Source organism: Anomaloglossus baeobatrachus, chromosome 2, assembly GCF_048569485.1.
Source record: "Anomaloglossus baeobatrachus isolate aAnoBae1 chromosome 2, aAnoBae1.hap1, whole genome shotgun sequence".
Taxonomy (NCBI): domain Eukaryota; kingdom Metazoa; phylum Chordata; class Amphibia; order Anura; family Aromobatidae; genus Anomaloglossus; species Anomaloglossus baeobatrachus.
In genome coordinates, this window is record NC_134354.1 from 645,232,963 (window position 1) to 645,256,097 (window position 23,135).

The following is a 23,135-nucleotide window of genomic DNA, read 5'->3' on the forward strand; positions in this document are numbered from 1 at the left end:
ACCATGTTACAATGGTTACATAATTACATAGGTAGAAAAATGACCTGGGTCCATCTAGTTCAACCTTCTTCCACCAATTATACATTTTGTCATTAAGTCAACAATGTTGTGTGTACTGAGGAAATCTTCCAGCCCTTTTTTTAAAAGCTGTAATAGTATCTGCCATTACTACCTCTTGTGGTAGGGCATTCCACAGTCTGACTGCTCTAACTGTAAATAACCCTTTCCTATTTAGCTGCCGGAATCGCTTTTCTTCCACTCACAGTGAGTGCCCCCTGGTCCTTAGTATTGTCTTTGGAAGGAATAAGTCATGTGCCAGTCCTTTGTATTGACAACACATGCAGTTATACATATAAATGAGATCTCCTATGAGGCGTCTTTTTTCGAAGCTAAACAAATCCAACCTGTCATCATACGGGAGGCCTTCCATTTCTTGTAGTAGTCTAGTTGCCTGATTTTGAACTAACTCTAACTTTTGAATGCCCTTTTTAAAATGTGGAGCCCAAAACTGGATCCCATATTCCAGATGGGGCCTTACAAGTGATTTAGAGAGGAGAAACAATACATTGGGATCATGGGATCTAATCTCTCTTTTTATACACCCTAGAATCTTGTTTGCTTTAGCATCTGCTGCTTGACATTGAATACTGCTGCTCAGCTTATTTGTAACCAGAATACCCAAGTCCTCCTTCTGTTCTCTAGTCCCGAGTTTACTTCCATTTAATGTATACGCAGCTATGGGATTACTCCGTCCTAGTTGCATTACTTTACATTTATCAAAATGAAATCTCATTTGCCAAGTATCTGCCCATTCTGACATCTCATCCAGATTGTTTTGTAATATTGTACTATCAAGGTCAGTTTTTAATATACTAAATAGTTTGGTATCATCAGCAAAGACTGACACTTTACTATCAATCCCATCCACAAGGTCATTAATAAAGAGATTAAAAAGAATCGGTCCCAGCACAGATCCCTGCGGCACCCTACTGCTGACTATACCCATTTAGAGAATGAACCATTTATGACTACTCTTTGTTTCCTATCTTTTAGCCAATTCTTTACACAGTGCATATAGTTTTCCCTAGTCCTTGTGTCAAGGGAGGAATTTGGGTGAAGACTGCTAATGGAGTCTTCATTTGGGATATTCAGAGACGGTGCCGTATTAGCTGTATACCAGTGCCGATATATCAATGTATAAGACAATGAACACACAGCCATGCTCTCTATTTCAGCCAGCATCTTCCACTGACTCGTGTATTAGATAGATCCAATTATACAATATGCATGAATAACCTTGAGGCTAAACAAGCAGTTTTCCACTCCTTAATTTCTCACAGCACATTGTTTGTTTCTTGTACATTCTTTCTGTGTGAAGCTACTGATAAGACTTTTACTTATCATTAAAAGACTTTCATCGGTTGTACATCTGTTCTCATTCTTGGTAACCCCTTCATGACTATACAACTTTAAATTATATTATGGGTCTATGCAATGGCTACATAGACAGACAGATAATTATGCAATTACATCTACATTTTGATTATTTATATACACAGATATTCTTATTATGTTTGAACAAACAAGCTATAGCTCAGACCATCTTCACAGTCCCCCCTTAATAAAATATCTGTGAATATTATTAACCTTAAATTTTAAAATTTTTCCCATTTAGATATATTTTATTATTTGGGACTTATTTGTGACCTACTGCCCTTGGGACTTTAATTATATCTAAATATGTGGGCTTTTATGAGATTGTTGTTTAATTTAACACTACAGACTTTAACTCCCCCCTTAAGTACTTATTTTATTTATTAAAAATAACTTTATGATTTATAGGGGCTATTAGAATTGGCGTTATTACTCTCATTAGGGCACATTATCCTGATTAAGAAAGATTGAATCTAGACCTTATTTAAAAATTAGCACATAATCAAAAAACAAAAAAAAACAAAAGAACATTTGCTACAAATTTTCTATGGTTCTTCTTTCCGGATATGAAACAAAAAGGAAGATGCTTGGTCAGTGCTAGTCCACTTAGGGCCACTTTGTGAACCTGGATAATCTGCTCTTAATAAAAAAACAACAAAACATGATGAGGCTTCATGTATACAGTTTGTGGTGCAGACTTGGAAAAACCTTCTGGGATAATGGGTAGAATAGCAGCCGCTTTCTGCTTCGGTTGTTTCAGGTCCATTGGTTTCTGAGATGTGACGTTAACTTGCGTGTCATTGCCAGTGCTCAGCAGACTAGGCCGCGGAGACATTAGCCTGATGGAATAGGCTCTTCCAAAACTTTTCCCGAGATGAAAGAATCCATAGCTAGTATTTTATATTGAGTTAGTAGGAGACAAAAACATTTGTAAATGGTTAGATTACATTAACCAAACCACAATTTTGGGTCTATGAAATGGCTGAATTAAGTATTTTAGATTACTCAATTCGTACCCTCAATAGTCCCCCCTTGACTCACTTTTGCCATTTCCAAATACTAAGGGTACCGTGTTCCCTTAGGAAAAGAAGAAGAAAGATCTGTTGGGAAATCCTGCCTGACTGAACGTTGAGGCATGGGTGGAGAGGGGAAAGGGGTTTCTTCACCGGTTTGAGACCAAGGACTCCTAGGCGAGTCCTCACCCTTTGTAGTTGGGCTTTCCCATGTCATAAGGCTCTCTAAGTCCTCTTTTCTAACTGTTTTGGCAATGATGGTTTGGGACTGTACAGGTCTTTTTGTAAAGGATAAATATGAGCAGGACGCTCAGTGCAGCTCCGGTGGATCGACCCTTCTGCAATGCGGGGCACGAATCCATGTTGTCTTGCCGTTGAGCTTTATCGAAATTTCTGTGTATCCTTTTAGGATTATTCAGTCTCCTGACCGAAAACCATATACTACTAACTCTGATTTAGGATCTGAAATTAGAAAATACTCTTGTTTATTTCTCTAATTAGTTAAACATATGAAAATTATACGTGCTTTGCGCTAGACCAAAAAAACATTTTACATTGAAACTTGTTTATTACTAAAGAGAAACACAACACACACCAAAGAGAAACAAAACACACTAAAGAGAAACAAAACACACATTGGTTTACAACTTATTAGTTTGTTTCTTTTTTTACATACCACTTGCATTATATAGATTTTCAGCAATGACGTCGTTTTCTGCACTGGAAAGCCTCTGACCAGACCTAGAAAGAAATCTACACAACAGCGCACAGACTTGCATACAATGTGCTCATGATATATATCTATAATCAGTTTGCAGTCTCTAAGAATGGGTAGAGCAGGTGCAGGGTGTTTCTACGGACTCTTTACAGTTTTACCTCATTGTTTTAAGAACATGTTTTACAAGACCGGGTGAGTTTGCCTACCTGGGTACTGAACCCTGGCGTCACCAAAGCGCACACTGATATTTGTTTTTCACAGATTTTAGTCCATGTTTCTTGGGCCATCATTAAGAAGAGATCTCATGGCAGAGAAAGCTTACCGCCCTTTATCCACAGACCTTCCTCAGTCAGCTGGCTCTCTGCATCTCGCACTCCACTCCTTGTTGATTCGCTTGTTCCTGTAGGGATTTAAGAACACAAGGAGTGACAGAAGTCACTGACGTGACCGGTGTCACCGAGGCATGATCTTTATGCATGGTAAAGGACTCCTCAACTCTAGGCCCGTTCACTGCTTCTTGGTCAGCTGCACCTGTGCGGGGATCTCCATCCGATTCCATCAGCTCAGATCTAGACTTTCTTTTTGGTGTACCTAGCTTATTTGACAACAGGAAAGATCTACATCCTACATACATTTTGACTATCTTACCTACCTCTGCTCCACCCATCTAGAGAGGCATTTAGGTCACTTCCTCCTGTACCGATAGGAGGGGAGGGAGTGGCCTAAATTTAGACTACCTCTTGTTGTGCAAACCGTAGCATATCCAGTGCAGAATCGACCACCATCTGGTTTAATCTATAAAAACAAAAACTAAAAGAAATATGCATTAGATAATTGTTATAACAGACATGTTTCATAGTAGTCCAATAAACATGACATAACTGTTTCAAAAGAAAGGCCAGCTTTAAAGCCTATCCAATATATCTGCTGTGCCTTTTACTGCTGGTAAAATATAATAGATATCTACTTTTCCCCCCTTTTTATGTTTTGTTTTTATATACTACTTTGGCAAAATTTATAGGTTTATAACAGCAGACAATATAATTAAACAATCGATAAATATAACCTATACTTTACTGGGGAATTTTGAAACCTTACAACACGATTCATAGATATTCTGTATCTACAAAAGAAAGGAAACTAATTAATATTGGCAGTTTGTATGCAAAAATAATACAAAACAAAAACATAACCATAAAAACAAAAAAAAACTAATTTGTATATTTTAAGAAATATACTTTTCCCTGCAAAATTAATTTAATTATTTAGGTATTAGTAGGATACTAGTGATAATCTCCTGTGAAAATTTGAACTCTAAGGATTAAACAAAATCTACTCCACCAGCCGGAAAAAGCACTTGTTAGTATATAAAACACATGTAGTCCCGCAAATCTCTGCAGAAGCCATTTTTTTTTTTTTCTCTCTACTTCGTCAGTTTTTTTTCTCTTTTTTTTGTTCCTTCTTTCTACAACTTGTAATAAGCAGCAGTTCACTGTACACCCTGCCACACATCCCTGCGGGTTTATGGCCCCCCACCTGTCCTTCAGAGTGCGCAATGTTAGAATGGCTGGTGGGAAAAACAGATACAAGAAAAAAAAAGCCATCAGAGTCAGCCAGCAGAGACAAAACTACTACAGAAACATATATTACAGAAGACTTAAGATTGATGGAGTGGAATGGAGAGCATCATTAAAACGGGTGGCTTGGGACTGGAAATCACTGCAACAAACAAAAAAAAGAAAGCAGTCCGGGGCTCCCCTCTGTGTCATTAGGGAAGGTTGGGGCAGACTTGTGGGTGCAGCTCGAACTGTGGGCAGTATCTTGGAAAATCTTCTGGGAATGATTTAAAGGGATACTGTGATACTTTGGGAAAAGGCACACCTGGCTTCAGGTAGATTATTACTGAATCTACAAGGAACATCTTTAATGTGGATTTGTGTGCTGCAAGTTTTGGTTACGGTTTCGAGGGTACCTGGCCAAACATTGAGATTTGCGGGTGTGACACTTTCTTTGATAGTGACCGGGCTGACCACAACGCCAACAATTCTGTTGCTGGCTCTGCTGGTTTTGTTGATTGCGAGCTATGTATACGGGGTTTGGACCCTGTTGGGGCATGGGCTGTGGCAGGGGCTGCACCGGCGCATTTGTATACATCAATTGATCTTGAGCACATCTTTTTAAAGCAGCACAATACTGTTGCCCACTTTGGAAAATGGTGTCATCAGTGCCTGGGGGCATTGTGAGATGGGGCTCCATTGAGGGCCAAAAACTGTCTCCTGCTTTTATTTTGGTGAGATTAACTAGGTCCTTCCGAGCAGCTGAATATAACTGCTGGACCTGTACCATCTTCCTATAAAATCACATAGGGTTAATTTCGGGATCTGGCAGGTAGGGGATTAATGCCGCTGACTGGATGGGGTTGAAAGGGGCATATTTAAATGAGGGCTGTTCCTCGTAAGGTTCGGGGTAAGGCTCACTATGTGTCCTAGAGGAAAAAGGGGAATCCAAGGGGAGGGGATTGGTAACTGGGGAGCGTGTTGCCAGACTGGCCGGTGAGGGGAGAGACGGCATTGCAGGTATGGGAAGGACCAGGGGAATGGGTGTGGAAAGGGTTAAGGAATGCTATCTAATGACTGCAGCATCTGTGAATAACTCCGGAGCTTGTCCAGAATTAGGCTGTGAAGTAGCAACAAAACAACCTTCCTGAGTGCCCCTAAAACCATCCTCAGACTTAGGTGACCTATAGGAAAACACAACATCTCCTCGCTCATCCTCTTCTTTGACCTCAATATATCCGTCTGATAGCAATATCTGCGTTATTCTGTTAAACAATTCAGTATCAATCAACAATCTCTTGTTACCTTCAGGCCTCTCAGCTTTCTGTCCAAACATTTTTGCTATCTTGGTGGTGTCTGGATTACACTAATGAATGACTATGCGGTGTGCGTTACAGCCCGGCCGGAACTTAAGGCTCCACCTCTATACTAGCTGCTCCCTCAGCTATATAGTAATAAGGGAATACCGTGATATGGAGGAGGGGTACAAAATGTATTCCCTCCGGACTTGATCAGCTGCACCAAATTTAATGTCCTAATCCCTATCTTCAGCCACGGGAACCCCCTAATAAGGGTATCTCGTGATATGGAGGAGGGGTACAAAAGGTATTCCATCCGGACTTGAGCAACTGTATCAAATTTAATGTCCTAATCCCTATCTTCAGCCACGGGAACCCCCCCCCCCGCGTCTTTAATTACAGACCGGGTAAGTCTAGCTAGCTATATCCAACCACCACCGTCTTTCCTGCCCTAACAACCGTCCTCTGGATACCATGTGACACTCTCGATCAATCCACACCTTAGGGCTGGGATCGTGCTCTGAGCTTCAGCTGCACTACCCCTGAGTCACAATCAGGTACCTTTTAACACCAATTTGGACACACAGCCCGTCACTCCCTCCTCTCCAAACCAACGACAACGGTAGTGAAAACACAGTATGTTACACTCACCCGCATGATGGAGATGATCAGTCTACTTGGAGCGGAGGGAAATCTCAGTCCACGACGTCCAAAGCATTGGTATTGCCAGGTCGGTAATACATCCGTGAAAGGAGCCCCACTCTGGTGCGCCAACTGTCAAAGGAAGAATTTGGGTGAAGACTGCTAATGGAGTCTTCGTTTAGGATATCCAGAGACGGTGCCGTATTAGCTGTATACCAGTGCCGATATATCAATGTATAAGACAATGAACACACAGCCATGCTCTCTATTTCAGCCAGCGTCTTCCACTGACTCATGTATTAGATAGATCCAATTATACAATATGCATGAATAACCTTGAGGCTAAACAGGGAGTTTTCCACTCCTTAATTTCTCACAGCACATTGTTTGTTTCTTGTACATTCTTTCTGTGTGAAGCTACTGATAAGACTTTTACTTATCATTAAGAGACTTTCATCGGTTGTACATCTGTTCTCATTCTTGGTAACCCCTTCATGACTATACAACTTTAAATTATATTATGGGTCTATGCGATGGCTACATAGACAGACAGATAATTATGCAACTACATCTACATTTTGATTATTTATATACACAGATATTCTTATTATGTTTGAACAAACAAGCTATAGCTCAGACCACCTTCACACTTGCTTCTGGATCTTTAGTATAAGGCTATTATGTGGTACAGTATCAAATGCCTTTGCAAAGTCCAAATAAATCACATCACCTGTATTACCAATATTCAGATTTGCACTTAACTCCTCATAGAACCCCAACAGGTTGGTTAGACACGACTTATCTTACATAAATCCATGCTGTCTGTCAGTTATTATATTATTTTCTCCAATATATTGTTGCATGTCATCCCTTAAAATGCCCTCAAAAACTTTGCAAACTACTGATGTCAGGCTTACTGGTCAGTAGTTGCCTGGATCCACCCTCCTACCTTTCTTAAATATCGGTACCACGTCAGCAATCGTCCCCTGAGGCACCAACCATGTTATAAGCGAGTCTAAGAACATGAAATACAGTGGTCTGTCAATTACTGAGCTCAATTCCCTCAATATTCATGGATGAATGCCATCTGGCCCGGGGGATTTATCAATGTTTAATTTACTCAGATGCAGGCGTACTTCTTCTTGTATTAAATTAATTAAATCAGGTGGTGAACTTTGATTTTTGACTTGTTGAATGATCCCTGGAACAGTCAGTTCCTTGGTGAACACAGTTGAGAAGTGCCTGTTTAATATCTCAGTCTTTTCTTTGTCCTCTATAATTAACTTGTTATCATATTTCAAGGGGACAATACTATCCTTTGTTTTCCTTTTGGCTTTAATGTATTTTTTAAAAAAAATTGAATTTATTTTAATCTCCTTGGTAATTTTTGTTTCAGTAGCTAATTTTGCTTGCTTGATTTCTTTTTTTTACATTTGCTATTGATATCTTTATACTCCTGAAATGCTATTTCTGTATTCTCAGCCTTAAAGATTTTAAATGCCCTTTGTTTTTGTTTTATTATTGATTTATTAAAAATTTCAAGAAGGGCCTGGATGAATTTCTTGAAAAAGGTAATATTACTAGCAGTAGCGAAGCTCTGGAAGAAGCAGAGGGGGCAGTCGCCCTCAGATCCTCCTTGAGATGGGATCACCAGGAGTGACCACCACTCTTAACTGTATCAGTGTGCACAACTCTAAGGTAGAACAGGAAGACTCTGACATCCTATGCGTGCCCAGGTGCAATGACAATACCATGTTGGTCCACCCGCGCCTTGTCACTGTCTGCTGGAAAATGTGCCATCTTTATTTTTTGTTTTAAAAGTACTTGTAGGGGCAATGTGGAGGCATCATACAGTGAGGAGACTATTGTGGAGACCACCATACAGTTTAGGGACTACTGTTTGAGGACTACTGTGAGGGCTAAGAGGCATCATACTGTGTAGAGGGGAGCTATGCGGTATCATGCTGTTTATAAGGGCTTTGGGTCATTATACTGTGTATGGAGGGGCTGTGGGGGGCATTATACTGTGTAAGAACTAGTGTGGGTGGATATCATACAGTGTGGGGGACATTATACTGTGTAAATAAAGCTGTTAGAGGCATAATACTGTGTATGTGGCCTTAGGGGCATTTTATTGTGTGAGGACTACTGAGGTGGCCAACATATTGTGTATAGGAGAGCTTTGAGGTATTACACTGTGTGTACGTGCATTATGCTATGTGAGGGCTAGTGTTGGAACCACGGGTGGGCACAGACAGAAAGAGGCCCTTGTGCAAAAAGAATATATGGGCCCTTTGCAGCCCAATAGCTCATAAAAATGCAAAATTGTACCTGCTTTGGAGGTAGATGTGGTCCCCTCAGCTCTTGGCTCCCTGTGCGGTCGCACAGGTTGCCCCACTGGTATGTCCGCCACTGGTTGGAACATTATAATGTGCAGACCGCAAAAACGGGACAGTCGTGTGACTGTACCTTTAAGTGATGTCACACAGTATTTTGTAAAGAAGAAAGGTGTAATGCACATGTTTAGACAATACTAATACTAATATAATACGTCTAACAGTATCAAGAGAATATAGAAAAGAAAATAAGCAATAACTATGTGCAATAAAGGGCATGTGCATTGTCACCCAGTAAAAGTGGCTCATAGAAAAAGTATTATATAGGAAAGAAGACCCCCCACGTATTGCTATAGCGGGTGGCTTTCTCATTTTTTTTATATGGGCACGCAGGGTATTGCGACCATCAAAGGGGCACAAAGGTGGCATTATTACTTTCTAGTAGACAAAATGTGAGCACTGTTTTCACTTGCACAGGGCTTTGATATTTTTTAGGAGTGATTCTATCAACTAGAGAGAAGCAAGAAGGCATTTTATTTTTTTATGGAGCTCAGTGGTGGGCTTTATTATGTGTGGCACAAAGAGGAGCCTTGTTCTTGTACTTCACGGCAAGTCCGATAACCGGTAAGAATACGGCAGCAGTCACTCAGCATTAAGTTAACAGCATGGGGATGGGGAGTTTGTGCAGGTTTGGAATACATGTAACGGTGCTGGAAATGTGAAAAAACAAATATGTCTTTGTTGTAAATTCTGCAAACTAGTCGTAGCTGACAGAAGTTGTTATGTTGGTCTGGGCCAGATGGAAAAGACGGGAAGAGTGAACAACTCTATTAGTAAGAACGTCAGTAGAAGTCACTATCCATAACTGTACTGTAATCCCTTATATGTTTTGTAGGATTGACGTCTCTACCACTATATGGTCATTGTATGATGCTGTTGTTGGCCTTTGTATAGAGATTTATTTTCAGTAACAGCACAGTCAACTGCTGAGGTTCTTCTATACCCATGATTAGAGTGTGCTACCGTAGTTATAAACATGGTTACCTGGTTAGAGGCCATTCAGTTGTGTTTTGACCCCCACCTTCCCTCCATGCTGAAACCCTAGCTACACCTCTTGGTACTAGATCTCTGGAAATTAGACATTAATCAAATTAACTCTGATTGCCAAATTTGGAGTTGGGAAGGAATTTTGCTAATATTGGACGAATAACATACACTTAATAATTTTCCTTCATCTGAATCTACACAGAAGAAATAATGGATGTTTGGCTTGATGAATCTGTGTATTCTTTTCACCAGATTAATTGTTAAAAGGAATCTATCAGCAAGTTTTTGCTATGTAAGCTGAGGACAGCATGTTGTAGGGGTTAAAAAGCAAAAAGCAGCTATGTCTTTCTTATCTGTGTATGTGCTATTGTTTACTTAAACTCATGGCTTTATGATCTTGTGATTAACTTTTCTACTTCTAGCTGGCTCCTGCCAGGAGTTCAAAATGCTACTGCTGGGACTGATATTCAATGCACAATCTCTATTGAGAGCCTGGGGTGGGCAGAACTGCTCCCTGGGCTCAGCTACATGCTTAAAACTCAACTCTTTGATTATGTGAGAATGGCTGCACCTAGTAATCTATGTGATACAGAATCTCCTTGCCTACATGATGTTGCCATCAGATGAGGTAGCAAAACCCTGCTGACAGATTCCCTTTAATTTTCATTGACTTGTTAATTTTGATTGACTTGTTTTTCTTTTAAAAATTATCAATGTGAATATTTCATATTTTAATACTAATATCTCCGGATTTTCAGATCCATTTTATTCAGCATTTATATTAACATGTAAATTAGTATTATAGCACATTTTTTTGTGGTGAGGAACTGATTCCTCACCAGGATTGTAGGTGACAGGTGTATAAAGGATAGCACTGTCTGTATCTAAAATCCACCTTATAGTAGAAATCACAGTTCTGCTGATATCAGCTTATTTCATGCTGATGCGCTGTCAGTGACATCTGTGATGAATGGCTGTTCACAGCCCAGTCCTGTAACCTCTTCCCCTACAACAGAATGAGTAATGACTTACTTTCCCTGGCTTGTTTGGTTTTAGTATACCTGGGCAGTCACTTTATAGCCAGTGGCTCAAAGGTCTTTTTTTTATTCCTTACTTGGATTGGGTACGCACAGGCATTGGGGGTTAAGTGGTGGCTCCTTCACCCTCTGCTATGTGATAGTGCAGATCACCAGGTGGAGATGAGACATAAGGGACTAGAGAGTGACCCGCAGGTTGACAACTTGGTGGAGACCAGATTAGTGGTGGCTGTGGATTTAGCATAGTTGCTGTTGGTGATGGGATCCTTCAGCATACTAATTTGACTGAACTACAGAGTGAGATTGGGGTTAAAGAGATTGGGGCACAGACCAAGAGGTGAAGCAACTGTGGGGGACGGGGATGTGTAGAGCAGCTCTGGAGGCCCTAATAGTCGAACATACTGTATCATGTATATGTAACACCCAGGGATATGGGGTACTTGGTGTGTGGTCGTTACCCGGTTCTCTGCCCTGGGCCCTATTTGTAATGGGGATATTTATAGGGAAGAATTTGATAATGTTCACTTGTGATGCCACTTGCGGTATTGTAGCTAAGTGTAGGGAGCCGCCACTGCAGAAAGTCTCTACTGGGGCTGGTGGTATTAGCAGCTAGTATGGTAGTCCCTCCGCAAGTAGAGTTTTGCCCCAGAGGGTGTATGGTGCAGTGGGCATCGGAAGAAGGTAGTCCACACAAGTATTCAGTCCAACTGGTTTACTCACTTTCTGCAGATGTTAACTGGTTGCCCGAGGCCAGCTGGTTTCGCCTCCAGGTCCCCTTCGTCCCAGTGCCAGTTTGGTTCTCTGGTACCTTCTTCCCCTGCACCTATCTCTGGTAAGTGGGTCCCCGTGGTTTAGAACACTGGGGGTCCCCGTTCTGTGGTTTTTCCACTTCTGTCCGTCTGACGTTAGCGTGAACCCTGTGGGGTTGGGGTCTCTGGTCCTGTCCCCAGTTCTCCCTTTGCTACTGGGTCTTCGGATTCTTTAGGGTCAGCAAGGTCCTTGATGGTCCCCTTTGCTGTGCAGGTGTTAGGTTGTTTTGAAGCTCTTTCCTGTCCTAGGGTCCGTACCCCGTCAATGCGTAGTTTTGGGAGTACTCCACCGTACTCCACCGGCAAGCACTTCTCCTGGGTACCAGGTCACCGTCAATCCAAGTCAGGATGTCACTTCGCTTCCACCTTAACACTCCTGCTGTCAACTCTCAACTAACTACTCTCCACAGTCTGCCCCCTCCCACCTGGTCAACTAATGGACTGTATTGGCTCCACCTCTAGGCGGCTATCCATTGGTCCCACCGTAGCTAGGTACCATTGTATGGGGGATTGTTGGGGAAAACTGGGATTACCTGGGTTTTTGGTGTTACCGGCACTGGGGTTCTGGGTCCCTAAGGGGGTAGGCCCTGCATCCTTTTGGGATGCAGAACCTTGTAGCACCCTGATAGTTTCAGGGGCGCTGCATATACGAGAATGTAATCAGTTCATGAACTGGCTTCCAAGGGATGTATTTGTGTTCCTGCTTAATTACAATATATGTATTAGGGTATACAGTACTTTTCAAACATTTTAGGCAGGTATGTAAAAAATGCTTCAAAGCAGAAAAGCAGAAATGCTTTTAACAATAGGATTGGGAAAGGAATATTTATTTTAACTACCGGCCTAAAAACCAACAGGCAGATAGTTGCTAACTATATAAACATAAAATTGGCTTGGGTCTATCTATATTATTCAATAATGTCTAGATAGACAATATTCAAAATTTACATGAATTTTTATTAATTAAAGACACCAAAAACACGGAGTGTAGCACGCAGAGTGCTATAAAAACACGAAAGAAAAATAGCAGCAGGGCAGTGTGATCAAAATAGGGTCAAAAACATGATAGCTATATTATAGCAGAGAGAATACCACCCACATATACAAAATATGACATATTCAGAGAAATTTATTCATACATGATAAATATTGCACACCTGTTCCAAATGGATATTGCACAGAAGTCCCAGATAAATAAATAAATTAAATAAATAAATAAATGTTCCACTCTAAAAGGATACAAATAATAACTTTAAAGAGATATCGTTAAATCAATGCAGCCAGTTCATATTGGGAAAGTGCTAATGCATGGGAGCCTCATGACTAGGACTCACTGTGGGGTGATATACATAATTATAAAGAATAAAATTTGTGGACAATGAAAATAAAAGGCACACTGATCCTGTAACCCACCAATGACCGCAATGAAGGCCCCAGAGATGACACTGTCCTGCACCTTGACGCGCATTTCGCCTCAGCTTAGTCGGGAGGTGCTGGAACAGTGGAACGGGCCAATTTTATGCATACACGTCATTACTCACAAGGCTATGATGGCATGCATCGGCTGTCCAATGCCCATCCAACGGCAGATAGTTACTAACTACCTGCCTGTTCTACCCCGTCCCAGCAAAGAGTGGTCACGGACTTCTCCTGCCAGCAATTCAGTTTCTCAATGTTAACAGAGCAGTTCTTCCTCTGCTGCTCTGTCAACTGGGCATGATTGCCGGCGTCATGCTGATTGACAGTCAGATTCCCACAGTTAGGCAACAAGGATCAGGCTGTCAATCAGCATGACATCATCAGTCACTCCCCATTAACAGAGCAGAAGAGAAGCCGCTGCATCAGCGTAAACCACTGGATTGCCAGCAGAAGCCGTCTGTTACATGTGTGTGCCATTGTACCTAGAATAGATACTTTGAGGCTGTTTTGAAGGTACAGGGTGATCACATCAATTATTAATTTGATTTAGATTTCCTTTTTTGTTCATTCACTTTGCATTTTGTTAACGGATTAAAATAAACTATTCACAATTTTTTAATGCTTTCTTACTTTGCTGCATTTTTCTACACATCTGCCTAAATCCTCTGCACAGTACAGAATATTACAAAATACAAATATCCAAGAGTCTAATGCTGAGTGATCACATCTGAGACTTGTCATTTGTATGCTTTCGATGTCTGCACGGTAGTATTTGTTTGGCAGTTCTGGTGGTGAAATTTCTCCTCAATTGTAGTATTTATGTGTGATATGGGCTATTATGTTAGTTGAATAGTGGTACGGTATTTGTTAGCCCCATTAGTATTGGTTCTCTGATGAGATCCCAATATCAACATGGATTAACTGATGAAACTCAAGCAAATAATCTATATGAAGCCAAGTTATAGACATATGTGACACAATTAAAGGTGTCGTTTTCAGAAATTAAAACAATAACGCTATTATTATAGATTCATGTTGCAACAAGACCAAATAAATTCCAACAGTCATGTTCTAGTAATTTACAAATGTTGTTTTTATCTTCTCAGACACAGAAATTATTCAAGAAACCCAAGATGGAAATTTAATTAGTCAAAATTTGGAAACAAAAAAGGCCACCATTCTGTTGAGTAATATCACCTATGTAAGTATATTGATGTCATCTACAATGCAAAAAGCCCAAAGACTAGACCAAAATCTGGAAAACAAACATAAAATGATAAAAAAGATAATCAGAATCATATTGACCTTTGAAAAAAGTTAACTTGTCACTAAAAACTACAATTAAAAAAACATTCCAATGTATTTGGGTTTTTTTGTGTTCATCTCTTCTGCTAAAAAAAATAAAATAAAAAGTTACCAAAAACCCTTGCTTTTTAAATGGTACTTGTGCAAATTACAATTTCTCTTGCTAAACACAAGACCACATAAAGCTCTGTCTACAGAAAAATGAAAATGCCCCTCCATTGTGCCCCTATCCTGCCCCTTTGGCAGAGCTGGGTGAGGCCAAAAATCGCAATAATTTTGTGCAACTCTGCATATTGCAAAAAATGTGCAACTTATTTTTGATTCGCTGTGTGTATTGAAGATTCCCACATTTACAGAGATAAAATATACTTACAGTAGATGATTTCAGTTGTCTTCTTAATATAACATAAATTATCTCAAAACTTGAGCTGAATAATGTTGCAATAGAAAAAAGTTACAATAATAATAAAAAAAATCTTAAAATCATAAAACCAGAAAATACAATACAAAACGAGAGGTTTTGGCATAATCAGTTTGGTGAGTTAGATCTTTTGTGCAGAAAGGTAAATGTCGTAACGTGACAGATTTTCTCCTCATAAAGAGTTGAGAAAAATCTATTAAAGGCCGCTTTACACCCTGCGATCTCGAGATCTCGACCTCGAGATCGCTAGCATGCGTACCCACCCCCATCTTTTGTGCGTCATGGGCAAATCGCTCAGACCTGTCACACTACTTACCTGCCTAGCGATGTCGCTGTGACTGGCGAACCGCCTCCTTTCTAAGGGGGCGGTTCGTTCGGCGTCATAGCGACGTCACTAAGCGGCCGCCTAATAGAAGCGGAGGGAGGGAGATGAGCAGGACGTAACATCCCCCCCACTTCCTTCCTTCCTCATTGCCGGTGGCCGCAGGTAAGGAGAGGTTCCTCGTTCCTGCGGTGTCACACATAGCGATGTGTGCTGCTGCAGGAACAACGAACAACATTGTACCTGCAGCAGCAACGATAATTGGGAATAGGGGAGCATGTCAATAATTAACGATTTTGAACGATTCTGCGACCTTTTTCGATCGCACGTAAGTGTCACACGCAACAACATCGCTAAAGCGGCCGGATGTGCGTCACGAATTCTGTGACCTCAACGACCGCTTTAGCAATGTCGCTGCATGTAAAGTGGCCTTAATAAAGATATTTGTACTTCAAAACAATCCATCTGGCAAACAGAACTAATTCTGAAAAAAGAGTTGCTGCTCCTCAAAGCAAAAATAAAAAAATGAAAAAATAAAAAAAATATCGTTCTTGATAAAGTCTAAAACTGGATTTAACAGAAAGTTAGGTTAAGTTTAGAGCTGCTCAGACTTGCAAAAAACCGGGACCGGCGAATCAGTGCTCAATTAAACAAAAAACCCGATCCGCTCCGGAATCCGCTGCCCATATAAGTCAATGGGGACCAGAATCCAGAGAGTAAAAACGTTGGTGGAGGGATAAGGGGTAGGAGTGCGCGGTCTACTCGCCGAGGCGGTGTCATGGCGGCAAACTCCTTCCGGGTCACCCTATTCCCTTCCGGAGCCGACAATTCAATATTCACTGTTTTGCCCGCCCACCAGCGCATGTAATTGGTTGCAGTTAGACGCGTCCCCACCCTGAGTGGCCACGTATCAGCTGACCGCAACCAATCACAGGCGCCAGGATGGCCGGTGGGCAGGGAAAGCAGTGCAAGTGTCTGCGGGTCAGTATGGTGAGCGTGCCAGTGATACGATCTCAGACTCATGGAAGTCTGGCATAACATCAACCAGCGTGGCCTGCCGCTCTCTGAACATGAGCGTGCATATACACATAAACACATACGGCCCGCTCCTGTCAGAAGAGTGTGCAGCTGTGCTGGTGATGCGATGTCAGACTCATGCGAGTCCCTCTCAAGTTTGACTCCGGTCTAAGAGAAACCGCATGCGGCTTTTTTTTTTAATTTAAATAAATAACTTAAAAAAAAGTGACGTGCGATCCCCCCTAATTTTGATCCCTAGTCAAGATAAAGCCAGCTGGGGGCTGTTATTCTCAACCCACAGCTGCCCGATATTGCCGCATCCATTAGATGTGGCAATCCCGGGGCTTTACCGGCTCTTCCCATTGCCCTTTTGGTGCATTCAGGGTTAATGTCAATTTTACTTGCCAAAGCTTCTAATTACCTTTCCTTATGTGCACTCGGTTTTTAACCACTCCCTTCCCCTATATATGGTCATATCTCCCAGTAGAGGGCGATGGTTATTCTGATTCCATTCTGAAGCTAGGCCTGAAGGTGGAAGGAGCTGCTGGAGCCCTTGTAGTCAGAAGCGGTGTAGGCTGCAGTCCTGGTGTCTGACTGCAGCTGTGAAGTTGGACATTATCCTTTTGTTGATTTCCATTTGTCTTTCCTTCCTGTCTGTGTTGATTAGATCTAGCCAGGATATTTGCAAGGCTAATGAGGATTTAGGTATTCGGCTCAGCAAAGGGTTTAAACACTCCATATATAGGGATGCTAGGGAGCTCAGAAAACAGCTTGAGGTGAATTCAGGAAGTGTGCCTTCACCTCTATCCCAGCAGCAGGGCCGACCATTGTTAAAATGTCCCCAGTGTACACCTTGTTTGTTGTGTGTTTCGCCGTGCGCTGGACATCACCTAATGCGTGCATGACAAGTGATTATGGGATAAGAGATAAATATATTTAGTATGGGAACACCTTGAAAGGGAACCTCAAACAAACGCTATTAACCTACGGATATAGGGTTATTTTGGACGTTAATAGTGTTCTGAACCTGCCAGGTGCCTACACTTAGAGCCCCGCTGCTGGGAAGAAATTAAAGGGGTATACCCATCTCCAAGATCTTATCCCAATATGTAGTAGGTGTTATAATAATAATATTAGCAAATATTTCCAATTAGAAATGTAGTATAGTTCTTCTGATTCACTATGTCGCTTACCTCATGTTCAGGGCATTGCAGAACCTTAAGTATCCATGGTTATTACCATGAGCAACTAACTAATTGCCACTATAAGATCATAACCATGGATACCTAAGGTCCTGCAATGCCCAGAACATGAAGTAAGAGACATGGCTATATCAGGAGAACTATACTACATTTCTAATTGGAAATATTTGCTAATATTACTATTATTACACCTACTACATATTGCAATAGGATCTTGGAGATGGGAATACCCCTTTAACTCTATTCCTTCTGACAGCGTTCACAGGTTCCAGTCATTGTAGTGGTGCCGAGCGGTTTAATTCACCACTCAGTGTATAGTGAGGGCGGCTGTAACCGTGCCCCCGGTACTGACTGTCAGCCGGCTCTAACGCAGATTACCCACATATCTGAACATAATAGCATTAATAGCATTACATAGCATTTTTTTCCATGACAGATTCTCTTTAAATTAATTTATTTTTCAGTGTCTTTTATCAGGACAATTTGACTCCATATCTTATATGTGGGAAATGCTGTAGGTCTTAGTCAATAAAACACAGTTGAAGTTTTATCAAATTAATTGGTCTTTAGTTATAAATATAATACACTAATACTAATATTCTGGGTTTATTGTAGATGTCTCTGCAGATGACCAGTGGAAAGCTATCTCCAGATCTACAGTATTTACTCCTGATTTCGAAAAGCCAAAAGGTAAGAATGCTTTCCAGATATGAGTGCTCTATGTGTAAAGGTACCATCTCTCTAAACGACGTACCAGCGATTCCGACCACGATATGACCTGGTCAGGATCGCTGGTGCGTCGCTACATGGTCGCTGGTGAGCTGTCAATCAGGCAGATCTCACCAGCGACCAGTGATCAGCCCCCAGCCACCAGCGACGCGTGGAAGCGATGCTGCGCTTGGTAACTAAGGTAAATATCGGGTAACTAAGCAAAATGCTTTGCTTTGTTACCCAATATTTACCCTGGTTACCAGTGGACACCGCTTAGCGCTGGCTCCCTGCACTCATAGCCAGAGTACACATCAGGTTAATAAGCAAACCGCTTTGCTTACTTACCCGATGTGTACTCTGGCTGCGTGTGCAGGGAGCAGGGAGCCGGCACTGGCAGCCTGAGTGCGGCGGATGCTAGTAACCAAGGTAAATATCGGGTAACTAAGCTAAGCGCTTCTCTTAGTTACCCGATGTTTACCATGGTTACCAGTGTCCGCAGCTTCCAGACGCCGGCTCCCTGCGCATTCGGATCGTTGCTCTTTCGCTGTCAAACACAGCGATGTGTGCTTCACAGCGGGAGAGCAACGTCCAAAAAATGAACCAGCACTGTGTGTAACAAGCAGCGATTTCACAGCAGGGGCCAGATCGCTGCTCAGTGTCACACACAGCGAGATCGCTAATGAGTTCACTGGTGCGTCACAAAAAACGTGACTCAGCAGCGATCTCGCTAGCGATCTCGCTATGTGAGAAGTACCCCTAACTGTATGCTCTGTGTCGAGACATTGTTTGGGGGTCTTTGAAGCTAAACTGTTATCTTTTTACATGGGACCTGTAATCTGTAACATTTGTAGGGAGCTGGAAGACTAGTTTTTCTGCAAGTTCTTTGGTGAACCTCCTACACCTTGGTTATGATAGACTTTCATTAGAAATAAAAGCAAATTATTTAACCATTTCTGCCTGGAGGACGTGGAACAAAATCTGCCATCAATTACAAATATCTCCCTACATATCCCTATATCAGTCAGTTATACACAGCCCAAATGTTAAAAATGTCAAGGCACATAATTTTTTGTATAACTAGCACCAGAAAGGAATCCCCTCAGCCCTTCCATTGATACACATAAAAAGAGAAGAGAATATATATGATTGACGAAATTGTGGGGAAATATCCAAATATTGTTATCATCTTCTTCCATTATGGGCAGGCAACAAGTTAGGTTACACCCATTAATTTAATAATTATCAGGTTAAGACTGGGACCTTCAGACTGTTAGATGGCTCCCCAAACTGAATAGAATAAGAGATCACATACTGTATCACTGAATTACAAATGTCTTCATACTCCTGTAGATTATACTCACACAAATCCCAATGACAAAATGGAATTTAGATTGTATCACAGGGGATGCCCCCTGTGATACAATGATCTGTAAAGGTGAAATGGTGGTGGTGGGGTCCACGCGGTTTGTCCAGACAAATACTTTGCTGGTTAGTAGAATATAGATCTTCTGTGTCCAACAGGATTCTAATCTGTCTCATCTCATCCTTGAGATTGCCCTATTGGATTGGATGGAAGGGTCACCTAACTATATACCTAGTTTATTGACAAATATTTAGAAATCAGACAATTTGAGATTTGGGGGATTGTAAAGAAACATTAATATATTTAAAAATGAATATAAAGAAATACAAAAACTATCTTTTGGTTAAAGGGGTTTTCCAGAAGTGGAACATTGATGGTCTGTCAAATCTGGTCAGTCAGCTGTTTGAGGGGTCTGGAGGGCGTGCCGAGGGGATAGGAGTTTAACATGGAAATCCCCTTTGAAATGAATGCTATCCTTTGCTTTCCTATTATATGGTCAAGCTCCAACTCACAAGTGAACAACACATATAGAATATTAGGCTGGGGCCACACGGGGACTACTGCGATCCTCGCATGGCAGCACAGCGGGAGCCGAGTGTCATTCGAGTGTCATTGCGACTGAGGTCCGATCATGCAATCGAACCACAGCTGCAGGGGGCGGGCCGGCACTGAAGAGGGGAGGGCTGGCGCTGTGGAGGAGAGGGAGGGTTTTACCTCCCTCTCTCCTCCGTTGCCTGCTATTGCCATTCTCGCTCTGCACTCACATTACACCGGTGTAATGCAAGTGCAGTGGGATTTTTCTCTCGCCCTTTAGACTTGAATGGGCGCGAGAGAAACAAGGATCGCATTACAATCGCAGCATGCTGCGACTGTTTTTTCTGTCCGATTAGGGCTGAGAAAGTAATTGCTCATGGGTGCTGGCACATAGCGTCATATTGGTCCGAGTGGAATGTGATGTTTTATCGCATTCCACTCTCTCCGATTTTCATGCCGTGTGGCTTAGGCCTTAAAGAGGTTGTCTGAAAATTACAGACCCTGTCAATATGCCCCAAATAGATTTCTGTAATAGAAGTGTTTTTTATAGAACAAACAGCACACACAGCAATAGTGTCCTCTATTTTTAAGCCTTTTGGTGATCATTCACTACATGCAATAATCATAGATATATACCGTATATACTGGCGTATAAGACGACTTTTTACCCCCTTAAAATAATGGCTACAGTGGGGGGTCGTCTTATACGCCGGATATACGGGGGGGGGGGGGTGTATGTACACTGCAGCGTCCAGGGGAGGTGGTGGAAGCAGCTCTGGAGCGCAGGGGAACGCTGCGGGCTGCAGCCTTTGATCTCCTGCACCCGCTCATATAATATGCACAGCCGCTGTCCATCTCCGATGGTGCTGAAATCGCACGCAGTGAGGGGCTGGAGCAGCGGTGCATATTCTATGAGCCTGCGTCCCAGTGTGATCGCACATGTCCCCCATGTGTTAGATTTGGCCCCCAGGCTGCTGCTCATTCTAAAATAAAAAAGCTTTACTTACCCCCTGCAGCGTTTCTCCCCGTGTCCCTGCTTCCACTGTGATCAGGCAGAGAGCTCAGCCTGCTGTGCCGATCACATGACCGCACTGAGAACCAGGAAGTGGAAGAACAGAAGCACGGAGCAGACAGGAGGGAGCTCAGCGCTGGAGGAGGTAAGGAAAGAGGGTTTTATTTTACTTTGGGCAGCAGCCTAGGGGCCATATCTGACACAGGGGGACTTGTGCGATCTATAGGGACCATGGGCAGCACTATGGGGGCGATATCTGACACAGGGGGACTTGTGCGATCTATATAGGGGCCATGGGCAGCACTATGGGGGAGATATCTAACACAGGGGGACTTGTGCCCATTATGGGCCCCAGTGAGCTGCTTCTAACCCCCCAGATGTATGCCCTGCCAATCCCCCCCCCCCCCCGCCGATGCCGCGGGTGCTGTACCCGCCGAGCCGCGGGTGCAGGCCCCACAGAGCAGCAGAGTTGTGTGTATTTGTTTGTATGTAGCAGAGTTGTATGTGTTTGTCTGTATGTAGCAGAGTTGTACGTGTTTGTCTGTATGTAGCAGAGTTGTACGTGTTTGTCTGTATGTAGCAGAGTTGTATGTGTTTGTCTGTATGTAGCAGAGTTGTATGTGTTTGTCTGTATGTAGCAGAGTTGTATGTGTTTGTCTGTATGTAGCAGAGTTGTACGTGTTTGTCTGTATGTAGCAGAGTTGTACGTGTTTGTCTGTATGTAGCAGAGTTGTATGTGTTTGTCTGTATGTAGCAGAGTTGTATGTGTTTGTCTGTATGTAGCAGAGTTGTACGTGTTTGTCTGTATGTAGCAGAGTTGTATGTGTTTGTCTGTATGTAGCAGAGTTGTATGTGTTTGTCTGTATGTAGCAGAGTTGTACGTGTTTGTCTGTATGTAGCAGAGTTGTATGTGTTTGTCTGTATGTAGCAGAGTTGTATGTGTTTGTCTGTATGTAGCAGAGTTGTATGTGTTTGTCTGTATGTAGCAGAGTTGTATGTGTTTGTCTGTATGTAGCAGAGTTGTGTGTGTTTGTCTGCATGTAGCAGAGTTGTGTGTGTTTGTCTGTTTGTAGCAGAGTTGTGTGTGTTTGTCTGTTTGTAGCAGAGTTGTGTGTGTTTGTCTGTTTGTAGCAGAGTTGTGTGTGTCTGTTTGTAGCAGAGTGTAGTACCATTGTTTCAGTCCAGTTGTGGCTTTATACAGCAGGGAGGAGCATTCCTTGCTGTACTAAGTGAACATTGGAGCGATTGATCTGTCAATGGCCCTTTAAAAACATATTGTACGGCTCTCGCGGAATTAAAATTAACATGTTGCAATCAAAGCAGACTTTTTTTCATTTGGGAGCGGGGTAGTCTTATACAGTGAGTATATCCCAAATTCTATATTTTTAGGGCAGAAGTTGGGGGTCGTCTTATACGCCCAGTCGTCTTATACGCCGGCATATACGGTAGATGGATTTTTAGAAAAAGAATTAATGTTGGCCGACACATTAGATAAAAGCCATCTGGACCTGCCAATTTTGGCCTAATCGCCAATGATTAAATGTATATGGGTCCTTTACACTATTCCCTGATAGCCAGTGTGTAGAAAAGAAAGATAGGCAATGTAGATTTCAACATGTCTGAACCATTGTTCCTTCAGGAAATGTATTATTATTTATTTAACTTAGTTATATTGATCAATTTATTCCCCAGCAGATTACCAACACTATCATCACTGTCCCCATTGGGGATAACAATCTAAATTCCCTAAGAGGAAAAAACTGGAAAACAAAAGACGCAATAGAGGCAGAAATAAGCTAAGCACGCTCACCTGTTAAGGTTGTGAGAGAGTCACAATGCCCAAAGCAAATTCAATGAACCAGGCTGCAGCAGTCCTCTGAGATATCAAATGTAGGCTGGAGGAGCAGAAGGAGGTATTACTGCGCTGCCTGTGACAGGG

At 42.1% G+C, this 23,135-nt stretch overlaps 1 protein-coding gene across 3 annotated transcripts in view; it reads left to right on the top strand.

Annotated features, from left to right (window-relative positions):
- The window catches only part of LOC142291969 (inactive dipeptidyl peptidase 10-like), a 352,241-nt gene that overhangs the window by 105,858 nt on the left and 223,248 nt on the right, over positions 1-23,135 (top strand). For all 3 annotated transcript variants that reach the window (XM_075336956.1, XM_075336955.1, XM_075336957.1), the window contains exons 4-5: positions 14,416-14,510; positions 18,192-18,266. In XM_075336956.1, the coding sequence (XP_075193071.1) occupies positions 14,416-14,510; positions 18,192-18,266 (170 nt within the window). The remainder of the gene's footprint in view (positions 1-14,415; positions 14,511-18,191; positions 18,267-23,135) is intronic.